Source organism: Acipenser ruthenus, chromosome 1 (assembly GCF_902713425.1).
Source record: "Acipenser ruthenus chromosome 1, fAciRut3.2 maternal haplotype, whole genome shotgun sequence".
Taxonomy (NCBI): Eukaryota; Metazoa; Chordata; class Actinopteri; order Acipenseriformes; family Acipenseridae; genus Acipenser; species Acipenser ruthenus.
The window spans coordinates 9,087,067-9,105,852 of NC_081189.1; the positions used below are offsets into that span (position 1 = coordinate 9,087,067).

The 18,786-nt window shown below is 38.2% G+C and overlaps 1 protein-coding gene across 3 annotated transcripts in view; it reads right to left on the reverse strand.

The window, feature by feature from the left end:
• Positions 1–18,786, reverse strand: part of LOC117404058 (AP-3 complex subunit beta-1-like) — a 106,202-nt gene that overhangs the window by 62,477 nt on the left and 24,939 nt on the right. For all 3 annotated transcript variants that reach the window (XM_058994403.1, XM_058994345.1, XM_058994469.1), the window contains 9 exons: positions 14,005–14,163; positions 12,859–12,956; positions 11,958–12,012; positions 11,766–11,837; positions 11,347–11,409; positions 5,989–6,121; positions 3,167–3,276; positions 2,187–2,363; positions 320–506 (listed from right to left, as the gene is read on the reverse strand). In XM_058994403.1, the coding sequence (XP_058850386.1) occupies positions 320–506; positions 2,187–2,363; positions 3,167–3,276; positions 5,989–6,121; positions 11,347–11,409; positions 11,766–11,837; positions 11,958–12,012; positions 12,859–12,956; positions 14,005–14,163 (1,054 nt within the window). The remainder of the gene's footprint in view (positions 1–319; positions 507–2,186; positions 2,364–3,166; positions 3,277–5,988; positions 6,122–11,346; positions 11,410–11,765; positions 11,838–11,957; positions 12,013–12,858; positions 12,957–14,004; positions 14,164–18,786) is intronic.

The window sequence follows — 18,786 nt, forward strand, 5'->3', positions numbered from 1 at the left end:
TTATGCACAATATATATATATACACACACACAAACACACACACACAAATGGAATAAACGTATACTTTTAAAAATGACAACAGAAAAGGGGAAAACACAAAAAAGATTATCTTCGATACTGTGTACATTTTAAAATCCCACCTTCACAGGCACAGAACAGCATCACTTCCCCTTGCAGTCTTTATTATACAGAGTTAACAGAATGTACTTTGCTGGATGAAAAAAGATTGTAATTCATAATCTTGAGTAGTTTCCTTCCCAGACTGGGGACAATTTTAAGCATTGTTTTATATTTTGCATTAAACTTTATGGCTCTTTACCTTTAAATGGAGACTCGAGCACTGGCGCTGGCTTCGGGGCCAGGAAGATTTTCTTTGCATACTTGCTTAGGGCTCCGCTTTTCTCATTGGGGACAATCAGCTGCCTAATAAATCTTGTACGGTCTCTAATGTCATAGTTTGGATCGTATTTGCCTAGATTTAATATATACTGTGTAAGCAATTTTGTCTGGTGGAGGAAAAAACAAAAGAAAACAAGTTATTTATGATTATTGATAACTACTGAATAAACAGATTTAAAGCAGTAATAAAAACAAATGGTCATGGCAAACAAATGTTGCCCTGTAGGGAATTGCCGGTTCCAAAGCAGCAAATCGAATTCTGAAGCCAAGACACATGTCCTCTTCTGCATTGAGTAGGTGAATGCTGAGTGCTGAGAAGCAGGCATGTGCTAGATTATTAAACTGCTGAAGTGGAAAGAAAGGCATCATTAAAAAATAATCATATATGGCAAAGCCGCTGAAGGGTCTACGTGAGGATAATGAATGTAGAAATACAACTAAAAACATGGCCCTCAAAACTTAATCAGAAAAATATGCAGGACATCAAAACATCAGACGGTATTACAGGGCTGGCAAAGTGCTCGCACAGAGGTGTGTTTTATGAAGAGATACTGTCCCCAGCATGGGCAGTGTCCGCACTCGGATCGCACTCAGTTACTTTACCCTGAATTATGACCCATTAAGTCAGACACATGAATCACTGAACTGTATTACTGCAAATTATTTGCAGTGCATTTAGCTGTTACTTCCTCGTCGAGGCACGATGCTGATGCCCTCGGCAAACCAGGATAAGTGACTTCACACCAGCTTTTCTCCTGTTTATAGCCTCTGCTAATGCTGGTCATTTATTTATGAAGGAAAAAAAAAAGAGTTATTATCCAACAGCAGAATTACACCACGTGAATTCCATTTCCCTTTGCAGGACCGATAGACAACTCCTGTGATCTACTCATCACAGCCTATTTACATTATACAATCTTCTTACTTGTGTGCATGTTGTGTATGTGTTTGAATATACTGGTACAGGATGGATCCAGAGAGATGCAGCATCTAATTCTGAGCAATGATTTTGGGGGTACGGAAAGTGGTGATCATTTTAATATAGGTTATATGAACTGTAGCATTTCGGATGTCTGCACTAGTGAACAAAAACTCTGAGATGATGTCAGAATTTTTTCATCACTATTTTTTATTCTTTATTCATTGACCTCCATTGTCAATGTATAAAGAGATGAAGAAATTCTGACATATTGATTACTGTGAGGTCAACGCACCTGATTGGTAGAACTTGAATAGAGGTTTAAATGAAGCGAAATGTTATACTGTATATAGAAATATTATATGTTCTATAAAATAGCATGCCATTTTTTTTTTCAATAAAATAATTTAAATATTTTTAAACACAAATGCAGACTTCCTGCTATGGCATTATTTCTAGTTACTCTGTAACTTTATAAAACACACAAGACTGTAGCTGGAGCACCATTTAAATGGAGTCTGCTATAACACAACACTGCAGTGAGGCAGGTACAGTAAGTGCATTGCTGAATTTGCTTCGCAGTGCAGCATAGAGAAGCATTTCAGTTGGAACTCTGCTCAAGTTTCCCAAAAGTAAATGAAAAGCAGAACACAGATCACAAATCTGTTCACAGTGGAACACAGTCCATAAACCAGTTTACAGAGGCACACAGAATCATTTGAAAAGTAAAAACGGTCCTGATTTTAGATGTTAACCTGGTGGCGTATGAGGCCGAATTTATTGCAACTCCTCACTGCGCTGTTTTCTCTGCACCGGTACCATTTCAGCAACACCTTTTACTGACTTGTTGCTGAATATCTTCCCTTACCTGTTTGGCATTGGTAAGGTACAGTTTAGCTGCCAGGTTCAATGTCTGCAGCTTCACAATCTCTTCTTCACAGGTAAAAGCCTTTGCCATTTTTCTCAATACATCAGGTGCTATCTTTGGGACTCGTTCACAATATTCACCAATCAACCAGAGGATGCTGGCCCTGGCCATTGGCACCTATTAATAAAATGACATTGTAAAAAGAGAGAAGCTTTTGAATATCTGTTCCTTTGCTTTTTTTATTGTTTATTTTTTTAAAGAGAAATATAAAAACAAAATCAGAGAACCAATGAAACAATGCAATGTATCACCTTGATGTTATCTAAAATAACTAATACGATCAGGACTTAAACGTACAACATATTAATTTGTATTTAAACCCTTTTGCTTTTATGTCCTAGTACAGTACATTGCGTTATCTGTTTCCATCAGTTTGGCTTAAAATAGTTTCTGTAAAAACGTGACCCTGTTAAAAACTTTTGCACTTGAGCACTTCAAATAGGAAATTCTCCTTACTACCAGAGCTATGCATAACAGGGGTATCATTCAAAGTATAAAATACTTTTAAAAATAGTCATTTCACTATTTGCACATTGAGCTGTAGCGCCCATCCATTACAAGGTGAGCCATGTATTACTTCTCTGCAAATCATGTTCAATATAAAGCCCTTTTTTTTGGGTTTGTTTACATTCTGCAAAGGCAGCTGAACAGTTGATCCTGCTTCTTCTGTGTTGAAAGTTATACAGAAAACCTCTCCAAGCTCCATTTTAACTGGGATAACAAAACAGCTCTACCCCTCCACACATTTGTATACCGAGAAGAGATTAACACATTATACCACACTGGAATAATAAATATACCGGTAATCTCTGAAATAAACAAATAGCTCTGTGTTTTTCTATGGTAGATATGTGGTTTCATCAGAAAGGCTTTCAGACTGAATTCATTGTGTCATCCTTTACTGTACTATTAATACTTACAGCAATATTATCCAAAAGTTTTGCCATGTGTTTTATGATATCGCTGTGCTGAGTTGGTTGTGTCTGCAGCAGTTTTTTAATGACTACCACACTTTCTGCCACAACAGTCTCTGTTGAAGAAAAAGAGGAATCAAGTTTATTTCAAACGCAACCCTGCAGACAGTAAAAGTCAGATATAACATATGTCCCTTTAAGAATGGAGCGAAAAGCAGTTTCAGTTTTGGGTTCAAGGTATAATGAGTCGAGAAGGATTATCCTTTGTTTTATACAGGACATGCAGGTGGGAATATACAACTAAAAAGACGAGAAAGACTGAAAAGGTTATTTATAATCTTAGTGTTCCCAAAAGCGTGTTTCATATCTGGAGAGAATGTCTGTCGTTGTTACCGGGTTTGACCCACACAGAAGCAAGCGATCAAACTGCTTATCAACTGGATTTTGGATCTTGGTTCTACCTGACTCAACCAAGTTCTAGGTTGTGATAAAAGGACGATGGATATGACTATAAGGACACTCGTTGGCATAAGTGTTTATAAAAAACATGATTAATCTCTCTGCATTATCATAGCATTCGAAATTCAAATATTGATTTAGTTATTTTTATACAGATCACAGTAACCAGTAATTCAACTAAGCTGTAAAAAGAAAGAGAGAACCTCAGGGGTCGACTACACACACTGCAATTGGATTTGCAGAGATGCAGCTGTTGGTCCTTGTTACTAGTGAAATATATCTGTAAAAACAGGGCAGTTTTTAAAAGGAATCAGACCTAGAGTAGCAAGTCGAGTAATTGCTGAACATAGAAAGTGCTACATTGTTCTAATCTGTGCCATTAAAAGAAAAATAAACCTCAACCTCTTGCTATACTTAGCTGCTTGAAGAGCAATGTATGGTTCACTTGTCATTACATGAACATCACACTGTTCAGTTAGCTGCAAGCAGCCACCTAACCATGGAGCACTTGAGAACTTTTTACAATTAGAGTGTGCTTCTCTGCCTCATTTCATCTAATAAATAAAAGGATGAAGTCTCAATAGCAAACTCAACAACATCACTAATTGCTGCTGGATTTATGGAAACAAAAGAGGATATTATTGCAGCCCCATTGCCAGACATGACGCATGCTGCAGTCTGGTTATTATGGGAGGCCGCATTCAATTTTGGTCCCCGCGTTTCAAAAAGGACATTGTGGCTTTGAACTGAAACAACCAAAAGAGCAAATAGACTTATCCCAGGACTAAAAGGTATGAGTAAATCAGGACAGTTTGAGGGAACTGAATCGATCAATCAATCAATTTATTTTGATATAGCGCTCTTCACATCAAGCCATCCCAAAGCGCTTTACAAAACAAGCAAAAATTAAAACTAGAATATCAAACATTAATTACAACAATTAAAAATACTAATTAAAATATAAAATGTCTATTTTCCATAAGCTTGGAAAAAACTGTAGTTTTTTTTAATAGGGACTTAAATTCCTCCAGTGTCAGAGTTTCTGACAACTGGAGGCAGGGAATTCCAAAGGGAGAGAGCACAAGGAGAAAATCTCCGACTTTCCGAAGGGAATGGTCAGCAACTTAAAACTTGAAGAGCGTAGTTGACGTCTAGAAATTTATCATCCTAAAAATGGGTCAACAAAGTTAACCCTAGCCATATTTCAAGCACAGCGCAGCACAGCACAGCACAGGGCCCGAGAACACAGCTGGAAGCTCAGTGCAGACAAACAAGCTCAGGTTAGAGGGAAGGCATCACTGTAACACAAGATTGAAGAGTGTAGGGGCTGGGTTACTACATGCAACCGAACAGGATGTGAAAAGCAGTTCTCCAGCACAGCACTGGACAGAGCATAACCATCACCATTTATCCTGACGGCACAGTGTCTGTTTCCTTTCGTTAACTGGACACTGCTTTACATTTTGCTTTAAAGCTGGCTTTTTAGTAAGGCCCTCTGTAGATTTAAAACAAAACCGTGTGATAAATGAAAAAGCAAAAAGAATCTGGTTTCCATTAATATGACGAGACAGAGTGCATTAGCCTGCTAAGAGCACCCTCTGCAGGTGTACTCTCCCAATGCAGTTGCAAGATGGCAATAGCTGACAACTTTGCATTTGTGACGAAAAAATGACACATTTGGAAAAGGGGGACAATTTCATGACAACAAAGGAAATGTATTATTTCCCCTGTCCAAAGTGAATTCATTTCTTTATCAAAAATAAAAATGAGCACTGTGCCTCAGTGCCCACCCCTTCTATTCCTGTCTTGAAATATAAACAAGCCGTTAAAAATGTGCTTTCCAAACACTGTTCGTGTGTTTTATTGTGTTGTATTGTTACACTTCTGAATTTCTATTGCCGTTTGCACACATTTCGACCGTAACTGCTGTATGACTTTACATAGACACATTTCCTATCCCAGTTAAATCAAACTAAACTATAATGAGAACTGTGGTTGCCAAAGGGAGGGCGGGGGAGGAACGCCATGGTCCTGAGATGTCCCACATACTGTGCTCTATAAAACTGCCATTGTGACCACACAGCAAGCACCACTGCACTGGTCCTGCCTTTCCAGCAGGTGTCACTACTTCACAAGGAGGAGAGCTGGGGTCTCCTGCAGCACTGCACTGGGCTATGAGATAACAAAGAACCTTAGAACCCAGTGTTGCTCTCAGAGCGATTAACACACCTAGAAGTGAAGCACAATTGCTTTTAGTTATCCTTAGGGCAATCTTTCTGAGAAGTAACTTTATACTGAAAGAGTTCAACATCACCTGTCCAGTTGCGCTTTGGCACTACACAGAGCTTGAATTATTTTGGTGCACATACCGTCTCTGTTTGAAAGCAGGAGTACTAGACCATTCAGGCACGTGTCAGTCACTTCAGAGATGTTTGTTGCACATCTTCCAATGGCTTGAATTGTAGCAGCAGCAAACTGCTTATCTTGACTCTTTACGTAAGTCTAGGAGAGAGCATTTTTATTAATGGGAGGACTGAACAAAATCTCTACATTTTATACATATGACGAAGATTACCTGTAATCCGGTTTCTTCGTAGAATGATGAACTCCACGCACTGAGTGAACCCCCAGTCTCCATGTTGCTTGGGTCAGGAGAAAAGCCCATCTCTTTCCCAGCGATCCTCGATATAATCCTTTTTTAGCGCCAGTTATTTATTATTATTATTTATTTCTTAGCCAACGCCCTTATACTGTGATATCTTATTACAAGATATCACAGTATAAGGGCTTATTACAAGATATCACAGTATTTTTTACATACAATTACATTATTATTTACACATTATTTTTTTACATACAATTACCCATTTATACAGTTGGGTTTTTACTGGAGCAATCTAGGTAAAGTACCTTGCTCAAGAGTACAGCAGTAGTGTCCCCCACCTGGGATTGAACCCACGACCCTCCGGTCAAGAGTCCAGAGCCCTAATCACTACTCCACACTGCTGCCCCGACACTCCACATTGCTGCCCCAATCCTCTATAAATCCCCCTCCCCCTTCCTGGATTATCAATGTCCACATTTCCAAACCAAACTCAACAAAGAGGGAAACCAAAAAGAAAACCAAGAGGGGGAAGGAGGGTGGGATACAGATGTGTGGAGTTCATCATTCTAGGAAGAAACCATATTACAGGTAATCTTACCTCGTATGATGAACACACCGAGTGAACGCTACCATTGGAAGTGGCAAAGGGTGGTAGGTTAGATATTAGTGCCCAAAGCCACAGATAGTACAGAGTGAGCAACGGTTGGATGAGAAGAAGACACATTTATGTTATAATGTTTTATGAAGGTCTCGGAAGAGGCCCATGTAGCTGCATTACAAATGTCTTGAAGTGGGACAGATTTGAATTGTGCCCATGTAGTAGCTACTCCTCTCACTGAGTGGGCTTTTACAGGTCCTCAAGCTGGTCCAGGTTACAACAGAACTCTATGCAAGATGTTATCCACCTAGAGATTGTCTGTTTGAAAGACAGATTTGCCCAGAGCTTGCGAGTTAAAAGCTACAAGAAGCTGCCCTGATGGTCTTTTGTTGATAATCCTATGAATATAGAAAGTAAGTGCTATTCAGACATCAATTAAGTCCTGTCTGGCTGTCTGATTTTGATTTGTGCGGTTTTGAGAAAAAAAAATCAGAAAAAGTTATGATCTAATCTAGATGAAACTGTGTTACCACCTTTGATAGTAATTGAGGATTAGGTCTGCAATCTTGACTCTGAAGATCTGGAAATAGGGTGCATCAATGACCAGTGCTTGTAGCTTACCTATCCTTCTTGCTGATGTTACTGCTACCAAGAATGCGGTCTTCCATGTCAGGAATTTCTGGTCACATACTGCCATGGGTTCAAACGGTGGTCCCATGAGTCTATTCAGTACTTGACAGAGGTTCCATTGTGAAATGATATGTTTCTTAGGGGGCCTTAAGTGGTTAATTAACCCCCGAGAAATCCAGACACCGCAGGGTAAGAACCTACTGGGTGATCTTCCCACCCCAGTAAAATACTAGATATTGCAGCAAATATGCACTTTGATGGAGGATAGTGCAAGACCCTTGTGGAACAGGTGGCCCAGGCAAGATAAAAATGTTGGTAGATCTGTGTGGTACAAAGATTTTGAGTTGCACCAAAGAACTGGTACAACGACCCCCGACACTCCGCCTGTATACAGACGCCTCCCTACTAAGAAGGTATCAATTTTCCTGTCTGCACCAACTGTGTAGAGGATTTGGAGGATGCACTGGTGGCTGGTGTAGTCATGATAGTATCCATTTTAGGCTGCTTAAAAATATGCTATTTGTGGCCAGAAGGTACTCTGTAGAATTTATGTAGATACAATGCAGCACATGCAGGTTTTTTTCCCCCCAGAGCCTCAAAGGGCCTCCAGACTGCCTCATGGAAGAGAACACCTTAGAAGGCTTGTTTATCCCTTGCATCTAAGATGCTCAGGAAATCGTCCTCCTTAATAAAAGTCTGGGTATTAGAAAGAGGAAGACATCCTTCTCAAAACCGCCTCTGCATTAGTATATACCAGTGAAGTACTGTCCCCAGCTACTGAAACATTATCATCTCGCATGCTGAGTGTGTCAGCAGAGTAGTATTGCTCTTGTGTACTCCAAGCTGCTGCAGTCCCTGTATCAGCCACTGGGGCTACTGGTTGTAGAGGTACAGGTTGCCTTGAGTTTTCAAACTCCTGTAGCCACTGAAAAGAAATCTCCTTTGTTACCGGTGGTATTAATTCCTGTGAAGTCGTAGGCTGGGTCGCCTCGGTTGGAATCTCTGTATTAAATTCCTGTGTAGTCGTAGGCTGGGTCGCCTCGGTTGGAATCTCTGTATTAATTCCTGTGAAGTCGTAGGCTGGGTCGCCTCAGTTGGAATCTCGTTATTAATTCCTGTGAAGTCGTAGGCTGGGTCGCCTCGGTTGGAATCTCTGTATTGATTCCTGTGAAGTCGTAGGCTGGGCAGCCTCGTTTGGTTTGGAATCTCTATTAATTCCTGTGAAGTCGTAGGCTGGGTCGCCGCGGTTGGAATCTCTGTATTAATTCCTGTGAAGTCGTAGGCTGGGTCGCCTCGGTTGGAATCTCTGTATTAATTCCTGTGAAGTCGTAGGCTGGGTCGCCTCGGTTGGAATCTCGTTATTAATTATTTTGTAGTCGTAGGCTGGGTCGCCTCGTTTGGAATCTCTGTATTGATTCCTGTGAAGTCGTAGGCTGGGCAGCCTCGTTTGGAATCTCTGTATTAATTCCTGTGAAGTCGTAGGCTGGGTCGCCTCGTTTGGAATCTCTGTATTAATTCCTGTGAAGTCGTAGGCTGGGCAGCCTCGTTTGGAATCTCTGTATTAATTCCTGTGAAGTCGTAGGCTGGGCAGCCTCGTTTGGAATCTCTGTATTAATTCCTGTGAAGTCGTAGGCTGGGTCGCCTCGTTTGGAATCTCTGTATTAATTCCTGTGTAGTCGTAGGCTGGGCAGCCTTGTTTGGTTTGGAATCTCCGTATTAATTCCTGTGAAGTCGTAGGCTGGGTCGCCTCGTTTGGAATCTCTGTATTAAATTCCTGTGTAGTCGTAGGCTGGGTCGCCTCGTTTGAAATCTCTGTATTAATTCCTGTGAAGTCGTAGGCTGGGTCGCCTCGGTTGGAATCTCGTTATTAATTCCTGTGAAGTCGTAGGCTGGGCAGCCTCGTTTGGTTTGGAATCTCCATATTAATTCCTGTGAAGTCGTAGGCTGGGCAGCCTCGGTTGGAATCTCTGTATTAATTCCTGTGTAGTCGTAGGCTGGGTCGCCTCGGTTGGAATCTCGGTATTAATTCCTGTGAAGTCGTAGGCTGGGTCGCCTCGTTTGGAATCTCTGTATTAATTCCTGTGAAGTCGTTGGCTGGGCAGCCTCGTTTGGAATCTCTGTATTAATTCCTGTGAAGTCGTAGGCTGGGCAGCCTCGTTTGGAATCTCTGTATTAATTCCTGTGAAGTCGTAGGCTGGGTCGCCTCGTTTGGAATCTCGGTATTAATTCCTGTGACGTCGTAGGCTGGGTCGCCTCAGTTGGAATCTCGGCAATGGCTGCCGCTGTTTTGGCCGGTGCATCTTTCTCCCTGCTGCCGCGGGAATGAGTAGATTTACTCGTTCTCTTCCTAGGGGGAGACAAGGAGGAGTTCCGGCACTCTGTGGAACTACTTAGTTGATGTTTTAGCAGAAGATGAAGTGCAAGACTTTTCAACATACATTAGACAAACCTCTCTAGCACAAGATGGTGAGAGAGGAGAACCACACAGTGAACACACAGAAGGCATGTGTGTGAGAAAGACTGATCGCTCCTGAGAGAAAAACTAGCAATTGCTAGATGAAAACAGAGATATACTATATAATCCCTACTAATGATAATAATCAATAATAATTTCTTTTTTTTTTTTTTTTTTTTTACAAACAAAACAAAAAAGAATGTAAGTATGTAAAACGGCAATACTATACACAGAGTCCTTACCCAAGCATACGCAGAAATTTGGAAATGTGGCCAATACTCCAGGAAGGGGTTGGGGGGGGCGGGGCGCTTTATAGAGTAGGGACAAAAACTGGTGCCAAAAATTATTATATGAAGGATCTTTTCTCCTGACCCAAGAAACTGGGAGTTCACTCTGTGTGTGGAGCTCATCATAAGAGGTAAGAAATATATATTTTATATTCTCAACACAAATCAAGAGTAACAAAACAGTACTGCCAAAATTAAAAAAATAAATAAAGTGTGATCCAGCCATGTACTTTCTGTATTTCAAGGTCATTGTGATAAAGGAGTTAGCATTCTTGTTTACTGTCTAGCAACAGTGGCTCCTTTCCAATGCTTTCCAAAAATAACCCACTGCAGATGGTTCAATTGCCAACTAGTTCTGTTCTGTAGCCTAACAGCCAACTCCACTGTTGTCTTGTACCAGGGCAATGGGAATAGCCTTCTGCAGACCTTTCATCATCTGTGTTAGCTCTATTTTCACCTTTTACAAGATATCGGGGGTGGGGGGGGTAAAAGTAGATTGCCAATTAAAAGAAGTGCATTGATATCAGCTCTGGCTAAATGTTTTGCATCACCCTATAGAATTAACTCATTCTGCTTCATAAAGTTGAATGAAACCTGCTGAATAATGTTATGCTAACATATTGAATTACACACCGCTTTGTAGTCTTGGGGGGGACGCAGGGGGCGGACTGACAAATTTAAAAAAAATGTGACATTAGGAAATCTAACATGAAATACTATACTACTGCTATGGCTTCCAGTAGACACTTGCAATATCACTTTGTAGTTTATTTGATTACATGATGATAAATAAAATACTAATTATGCTTATAGTGTTTTCTTTTTTTTATTGTCTCAATCCTTAAATTCAAAATGATGCTAAACTTTTGCTCATAGCTGTAGATGGAAGCAAGCAAACCCCAGTACATGTTTTCTCTTTCAGTGATGAAGTCAAAGCAGGAGTCGATGAAGACCCCTGGGGTTCTATTTCATTGATCTAAACAGTGGCGGGTCTAAATATCACACTGTTTAGAATCATTGAAATGTGACCCTTTGTGTACCAAGGTTATGAAAATCAAATCGTGTATGCAAGTCACTTCAGTATATTTCTGTCAGTAGAAACGTGAAAACACGTCGGAGAGGGATTCTACTTCATTGAAAACCCTTACGTACCTGGAACTCCCGGAGGACTGTAGAGATATTGGCTCCATTGGCCAGGTTAGTCAGTATCTCCAGCTGTGAAGAACAAGCATGATCAGCAACAGATAATACAATCCATTTAACATCCATGTTTCGGTCACAAGATTAAGCTAATTGGGAAGGACTGCCAAAAATCTCTATAGAAAACAATGTTGTCACAAATATTTTTAAATATCCCTTGATATTAAGAACAAAACACATCTGATTGAATAGTATTTATATATGTAATTATTTGCATGTTTAACTGATACTGTAGTCCAATCCAAACTTCCAAGATCCTAATATTGATTTCCATTTGGTCAATACCTCAATATTCACATATGCAGACTGATTGTAATGTCTTGCTGTCAAGGTTAATGACTCTGCTGTAGTAGTATCACCAGAACAACTACCTTTAGTGTCTTGATGTGTGTTGGATCAGTTGATCTCACATAGAAACTTTTCAGATATGGCTCAAACATGCCCTGGGGGGGAGGGGAAGAAAAAAATACATTAAAAAGAAAACACACACAAATGTAAACTTACAGGACAGTAGCCTACTTCAGCTAATGCCTTCATTTTGTCAGCTTCCAAAATTGACTTACCTTTCTCTGAATAGACATTGTTGCAATGTTCTGCAGCACAATAAACTGCACCTCTCTGTAGAAAACACAACACAAATGCATGTATTATAGTTTGAAAATATGCATGCACAAACATTTTAAATCTAGCTCATTATTATTATTATTATTATTATTATTATTATTATTATTATTATTATTATTATTTATTTCTTAGCAGACGCCCTTATCCAGTGTGACTTACAATTGTTATTGATAACAATTGTTATTGATATCACATTATTTCACGTTATACATTATACAGATATCACATTATTTTTACATACAATTACCCATTTATACAGTTGGGTTTTTACTGGAGCAATCTAGGTAAAGTACATTGCTCAAGGGTACAACAGCAGTGTCCCCCACCTGGGATTGAACCCACGACCCTCCGGTCAAGAGTCCAGAGCCATAACCACTACTCCTACTGGTAGTTAGGATGCACTTGGACAAACAGTAGGACACATTTGGTCATACACGTTAATGCATTGTACAATATGCATTTTAAATGCAAGTTTAAATAGCAAGTCCTATTGTAACTGCTTGATGTTGCCTTGATCCTTATAAAGAAGTTGCCAACTTTCACAGGCTCTCTTAGTTACGGTTAGCATCTTGGACTTTCCTATATGCATGAATGTAACTGTTTTTATATTATTTGCACAGCTTTTAAAATCCATATTTCCAATTACAAAAATCAGTCACCTGCCAAAAAACGAAATATTAACATCAAACAGGACTGAATTTTATTTGCAAACATCCACAGACCTGCTAGCTCTGCAGACGGGCATTGTTTGTTTGGCCTTTGCACTGGTAATTGCCCTTACTCAAAACAAAGCTGGAGAACTGTGATTGAGTGATTTACACTGCAGTGCAGGTTTGGTACCTGTGGCTTCGAAGTAATCGCACTAATGACTTGGTGACGAGGCTCACTTCAGACTTGGGAGCTAAATGCCAGTAAAGCTGAGCAACAGCCATCACAACCTGCAGAAGAAAAAAGACACGCATATAAAAGTCCCATTCGATATGCAATTGTAGCAATAGCCTACACCAAAACACCCAGTAAAGTAAGAACGTTTACATTAAAATTAAACTGAAATAGAAGGACATATCAATTTAAGTGTTAATAAAGTAAAAACTAAATGCAAAAATGTCAGCCCTTCCACTTATGTTTGATTTAACTCATTTCAGTCTGTGCTGTGCACAGAAGGTATGGGCACAATGCAAGCAGGAGAGTAAAAGCAAATTAAAAAGTAAGAACAGGGCTTTTAAAACCAATATACTTATGGAGTATTTATAAAATAAAATTATATTCATTTTCTTAGAACAGCAAAGACAGGAGCCAAGTTTATCATTCACACACTGCTCTTTTAAATTAAGTTTATGGCTATAAAATACATATTTTATCTTTTGCTTATTAAATAGTGCTGTCCTTGAAACCCAACCATGCTGCTTCACCTCCAGGCTCTTGTTTGTCTATGTGGTAATCCATAAAGTAAATGCTATTTTCTTAAACAAATTATAATGATTCTTCATTGTGTGTACAAATTCAGAATAGACTGTCATAACGGATAATAGACCAGAATAATATATCAGGTTAGGAATTCATGTTTTTTAAACATTAAATGACCCTATTTTAAAACAAGTGCAAATGGTAACTACATGTTTTATAAAACCAGCAAGAAACTATTTAGCTGCAGGTAGAAAAGGTTAAACTCTTCTTCAGAGTAGTTTCTCTGTAGTTTTATAATGTATTTCTCCTTCAAAATGGATTTAAAAGCTTTCTATACCACTGTGCATATCTTCACATATTTTAAGCAAGCATGTCAGAGACATTCGTCCCCACCCACGATGCAGATGATGTGTACCCAAGACACTCAATGGCATGTGCGAAAGTATGTCCAGACCACGTTCCGTCACAATTATTATATACGGATGGAGAGACAAGCACAGAAACAACTTCAATATACCCTGATTTTAAAAAACATTCAAAAATGTTCTGTGAAGGTAATGTAAAATATTTCAAACTTACAGCTGTGTTTCTGCTCTGCAACAAAGGCTTGGTGTTTCTCAGAAGTAATCGGTGGTCTGGGTCCATCACATAGGGCTGAGATGCAGGCACACTTTTGTTTTTCCTCTCATCATCTGAACCGTAGAAGGCTTGTTCGCTGTTCTCTTCCAATATTTCATCCTAGAACAAATGCACATTTATTGTATTATATTATACATTTAGGATCCGTTGAACAAAAAAACGAAAGCCTTCCCAGAGGCTTGGTGTAGTGCAAAAACACACTGCATCCTAGATTTTATATGTATAAAACTTGTATTCTGATTTTATCTAGAAGTGTTAAACCAAAGGAAAACTAATAGTTAGCTTAATGTGTGAACCTGATTATTGTCTTCCCAACAACACAAAACAGCATTTCACAGTGACAAACATACATCACAATGTATTTCTAGTAAAACGTAAATCAAACAATTTCCTGGGGAAAAAATATTACAGAAACATGTAAGTAAAACTTCTCCTATTTAATAATAAAAAAAACAAACAAAAAAAAACACCTTAATAAGACACCTATCAATTTAAATGACTGCAAATGTGAAAAGAGGATATCTAGCCTAAAAAATATTCAGTCGCCTCGCTATGATTGGTTTTTAAGCCATTAGAACCCCTTTTCTTTCATATCACTTCTTTTAAAACTTCATACAAAATGTATTTCCTAACAACTTTCTTTTTTATGGTCACAGAATTCTGCAGCACCACTTAGTGCATTAGCCACCCATTGAGATGACAGCAAGCCATCAAACAGCACTCAGGAACATACTGCACTTTACAAAACCCACTAACATAAATAACCTTCTATTAGAGACAAGATGTGAATCATCCACATTAACCCATAAAACAATGAACTCCTCGAGTAAACAAATTGCCCATGCAATCATCATTTATCCTGGCCTACCCCTTGCATGCTACCACAAACACATTTTCTATGACTGCACTTTGTTCAGGGTCTTTTTTGTGTACAAAAGCTACTACAAAAGCTTTTTTTTCATTTTTTTTCATTTTTATATACAGCACTGTACTATTGCTGTTAAACATCCAATGTATCCATATAAAACAGGCTGCACATACTGAGACCTATTTACTTAATCCACAAGTACTTGAAATGTATAATGTCATGAAATGCCACCAGCTGTTGGACGTGTTAATTACACTTTAAAATATAATTTCTAATAAAGCATAACGCCCACCCAAATTTCAGAAATAAGCCCATTGCTATATTTGCAAAAACGGCAAATTAGTTCAAGTTGCTAAGAATGTTGATGGCTTGCCATGGGGAATAATCACATTCATTCTTTACATCTGTTCCCAATGAAACAGTATTTATTTACAGCATGCATCATTCTGCTCTCTATATGGGCTTTAAAAAAATATATATATTTTTTTTGTGCAACACAGAAAAATAAAAACAATGCCGGGATTACTCTGTGACCATTATAATGTAGGTAGCTCTAGCTTTACAGAGGTTGGCATGACTGCAGTCTTCATCTTTGACAGGTGTTTTGCATCTAACCCATCTGTATTTCGTTTTCTTGCCCGTATGCTGGCCTTCCTTCTTATCTGCTTTACAGATGAAACCATGTGGCACCTGATGGAGACCGATTCCAATTTTTACTCATACATGAAAAACAGCCACCGGTAGAAAAACTAAAACAATATACATAGAAGATATTAAATGCAGCTGCCCAAAAATCAACACAACTTGAAACTTTAAACAGAAAGCGTAACACAGCATGTTGACCCTAGAGTCCAGTGGTAGAAGACTGCAGATCATGAACTCATAGAGCTAAAGTCTACTGTGCCTGAACACAGTGGAAATAAATCCGTCAAGCAAGGTAATAACTGGAAGATGATTAGGTTCAATTTTACCAACCTTTCTCCAGGCACCAATATAAACAAGCAGTTGGCAGAAGGATTTTTATTTAAATCTTGAATTCCTCACTACCAACAACAAACCCACATCCCATCTGCAGTTTGGAAAGGGGGGAATGATTTGGTCATTTATATTGGCGATTGTTTTAAAAACAACAAACAGTCAAATTAATTTAAAAATGAAAATGCAAATATGCATTTTTCCCAAGCCCTTGCATTTATTAACCTAAAAGGTTTAATTTCCATTTTTCCTGCATCAGCTTTATTTATAAATGCCGTGCCCTATAAATATGCTGTTATTTTCTTCTACTCAAGCACCCTCTCAACAAATCTTCTCATTAATATGTAAATTTAAAGTCAATCGGTCTTCTCTCTGACAGCGCTATGAATTCCTAGTGCACTGTGTAATCAGCTTTGACTCGGCATCCACTATTTATCATAAAATGTCAGTTTAGAAAAATTACGGGAAATATACTGCAAATGATGCGACTGCTTTCTGGTAGCTCTCCATTTAATTGTTCCTCAAATCGTAGATTTATATCCTTAGAGGCTAAATAGTGCTCCATAAACCATTCATATTTTATACAAATAAATGAGAAATCCATTCTGCCAAGTGACACATTATATAGCTTGATGTTGCATTAAGCGAACAGTAAAAACATGGGCTATCAGGCAAGCATAAATTAGGAGTGGTTTCTTCTGCTAAAGTAAGCACACTGTATTTGCATCCCATACTGTAGCACTTCAGAAACTTTTTATTTTTTTTTTATATGCAGTGTTTTAAATATGTCACACTGACAAATGTATATTCTATTTATAGTGCCAATAAATTAGATTTTGCGATGCAAAGTGCCAGACAATGATATGGCTAATTCACGGATGAACTGTATCAAGCAGAACTTTCAAAAGATGTATACAACTATGCATGTTCTACACATTTCATTTGCACTTTGCAATGCTTGTCCTGTATATATTAAATGACTGCTCGTGACTTGACAATAGAACTTCCGCTTATGTCCACTTACTGAATTGAAAAACTAAACCAAATGAAGACACAAAATCATTCTACACAAAACTATTTCTTACTTTCAAATACAAAAATCATACCCGTTTTATTATTTTATTATTATTTTTTTTTTAATAAAATTGTTTACCTTTTCGCGTCTCATAATTTATGTTCTATAAAATTAGCTGTCATTAATTTTCATAATTCATATAACCCATTCATTAAAATGCTGTGTATCACGGCGACGACCAGGATAAAATGATTATTTGGTTAGTTAATCCTAATCTAGACTGTTTTCAAACTCCTTATTTATTTATTTACATATACGTACATAGTTGTAGTCAAATGTTTACATACCCCAATGGAAATTTATAATTTCTAGAAATTTCTCGAAAAAAAATTATAGGAACAAGTTTTGCTTTTGTGGATGAGGAAAAAAGTTACAATAAATAGATGTCTACAGTTATTTATTTCAGCAATATTTTTTTGCAAAACTCCAAAAATGCTAATTCAAAAGTATTCATACCCTGACAAGGAAAATGAAATTGAGGCACCTTTAGCAATAATATCCTCTTTTAAACGGTTAGGATATTTGTCAATGAGCTTTTGGCATGATTCTTTAGTGATTTTTGACCATTATTCCACACAAAATTGTTCCAGTTCATTCAAATTCCGACTACTCTTGTGCATAGCCTTCTTCAAAGATGCTCAATTGGATTTAGATTGGGACTTTGAGTAGACCATTCCAGAACCTTGATTTTATTCTTCTTTAACCATTCTGAAAAAGATTTTGATGTGTGCTTTGGATCGTTGTCATGTTGGAACGTTCAGTTGCGCTTTAAACCAAGTTTTGTAGCGGAGGGTTTCAGATAATTGGCCAATATCTTTTGGTATGTTATGGAATCCATTTACCATGTGTGTGGACTAAATTTCCTGTGCCATTAGAGGAAAAACAGCCCCATAGAAGGACTTTCTCCAAACGTAACGACTACCAGCGTGACCAAATAGCTCGATTTGTGTTTCATCACTCCACAAAACCTTTAACCAGGACTCATATCCATCATTCAAATGCCGTTTTGCTGTCCTTGTGATGTTCTCCTAAGAGTGGCTTGTTCCTTGGCCTGCGTCCATTGAGACATTCACCATGCAATACTCAACCTATGGTTGAAATGGAAACCCCAGTCCCACTTGCAGCCAATTCACTTTGAATATCTTTGGCAGTCAATCTCAGATTGTTATTAATTTTCCTGACAATTCTTCTACTTGTTCTTGATAAAAGAACCTCCCTTCTTCCAGACCGAGGGAGTGTTGTGACAGTACCATGAGTTTTGTACTTCTTGATAATAGAAACAATAGTTGAAATTGGGATACTCAAATGCTTGGAAATCTTCTTATCCTTCTCTATCTTTATGACAATAAATAATTTTCTGCCTAAGGTCTTCAGATAGCTCCTTACTTTTCCCATATTGACTTATTGTTAATGACAGCAATCACCCTATGCCTAACCCTTTTATACTCTCTAAGAATGTTCACCTACAATCCAGCATTTTCTAGACTTTTCTAGAATTAGGTTTTGCATTAATATATTAAAATTAATTAATAAAATTAGCACCTTGCAGACAATACTATCATAGCATCAAGGGGTATGAATACTTTTTAATTAGCATTTTTGGAGTTTTGCCAACAAATTGGTTAAAACAAATAATTGTAGACATCTATTTCACAAAAGCAAAACTTTTGCTACAAAAGATTTTTCCTAAAATTCTTTGTTTTCGAGAAATTTCTAGAAACTATACATTTCCATTGGGGTATGTAAACTTTTGACTACAACTGTATAGAGGTAAAGGGAGGGGGGTTGTCTTTGCGACGCTTCA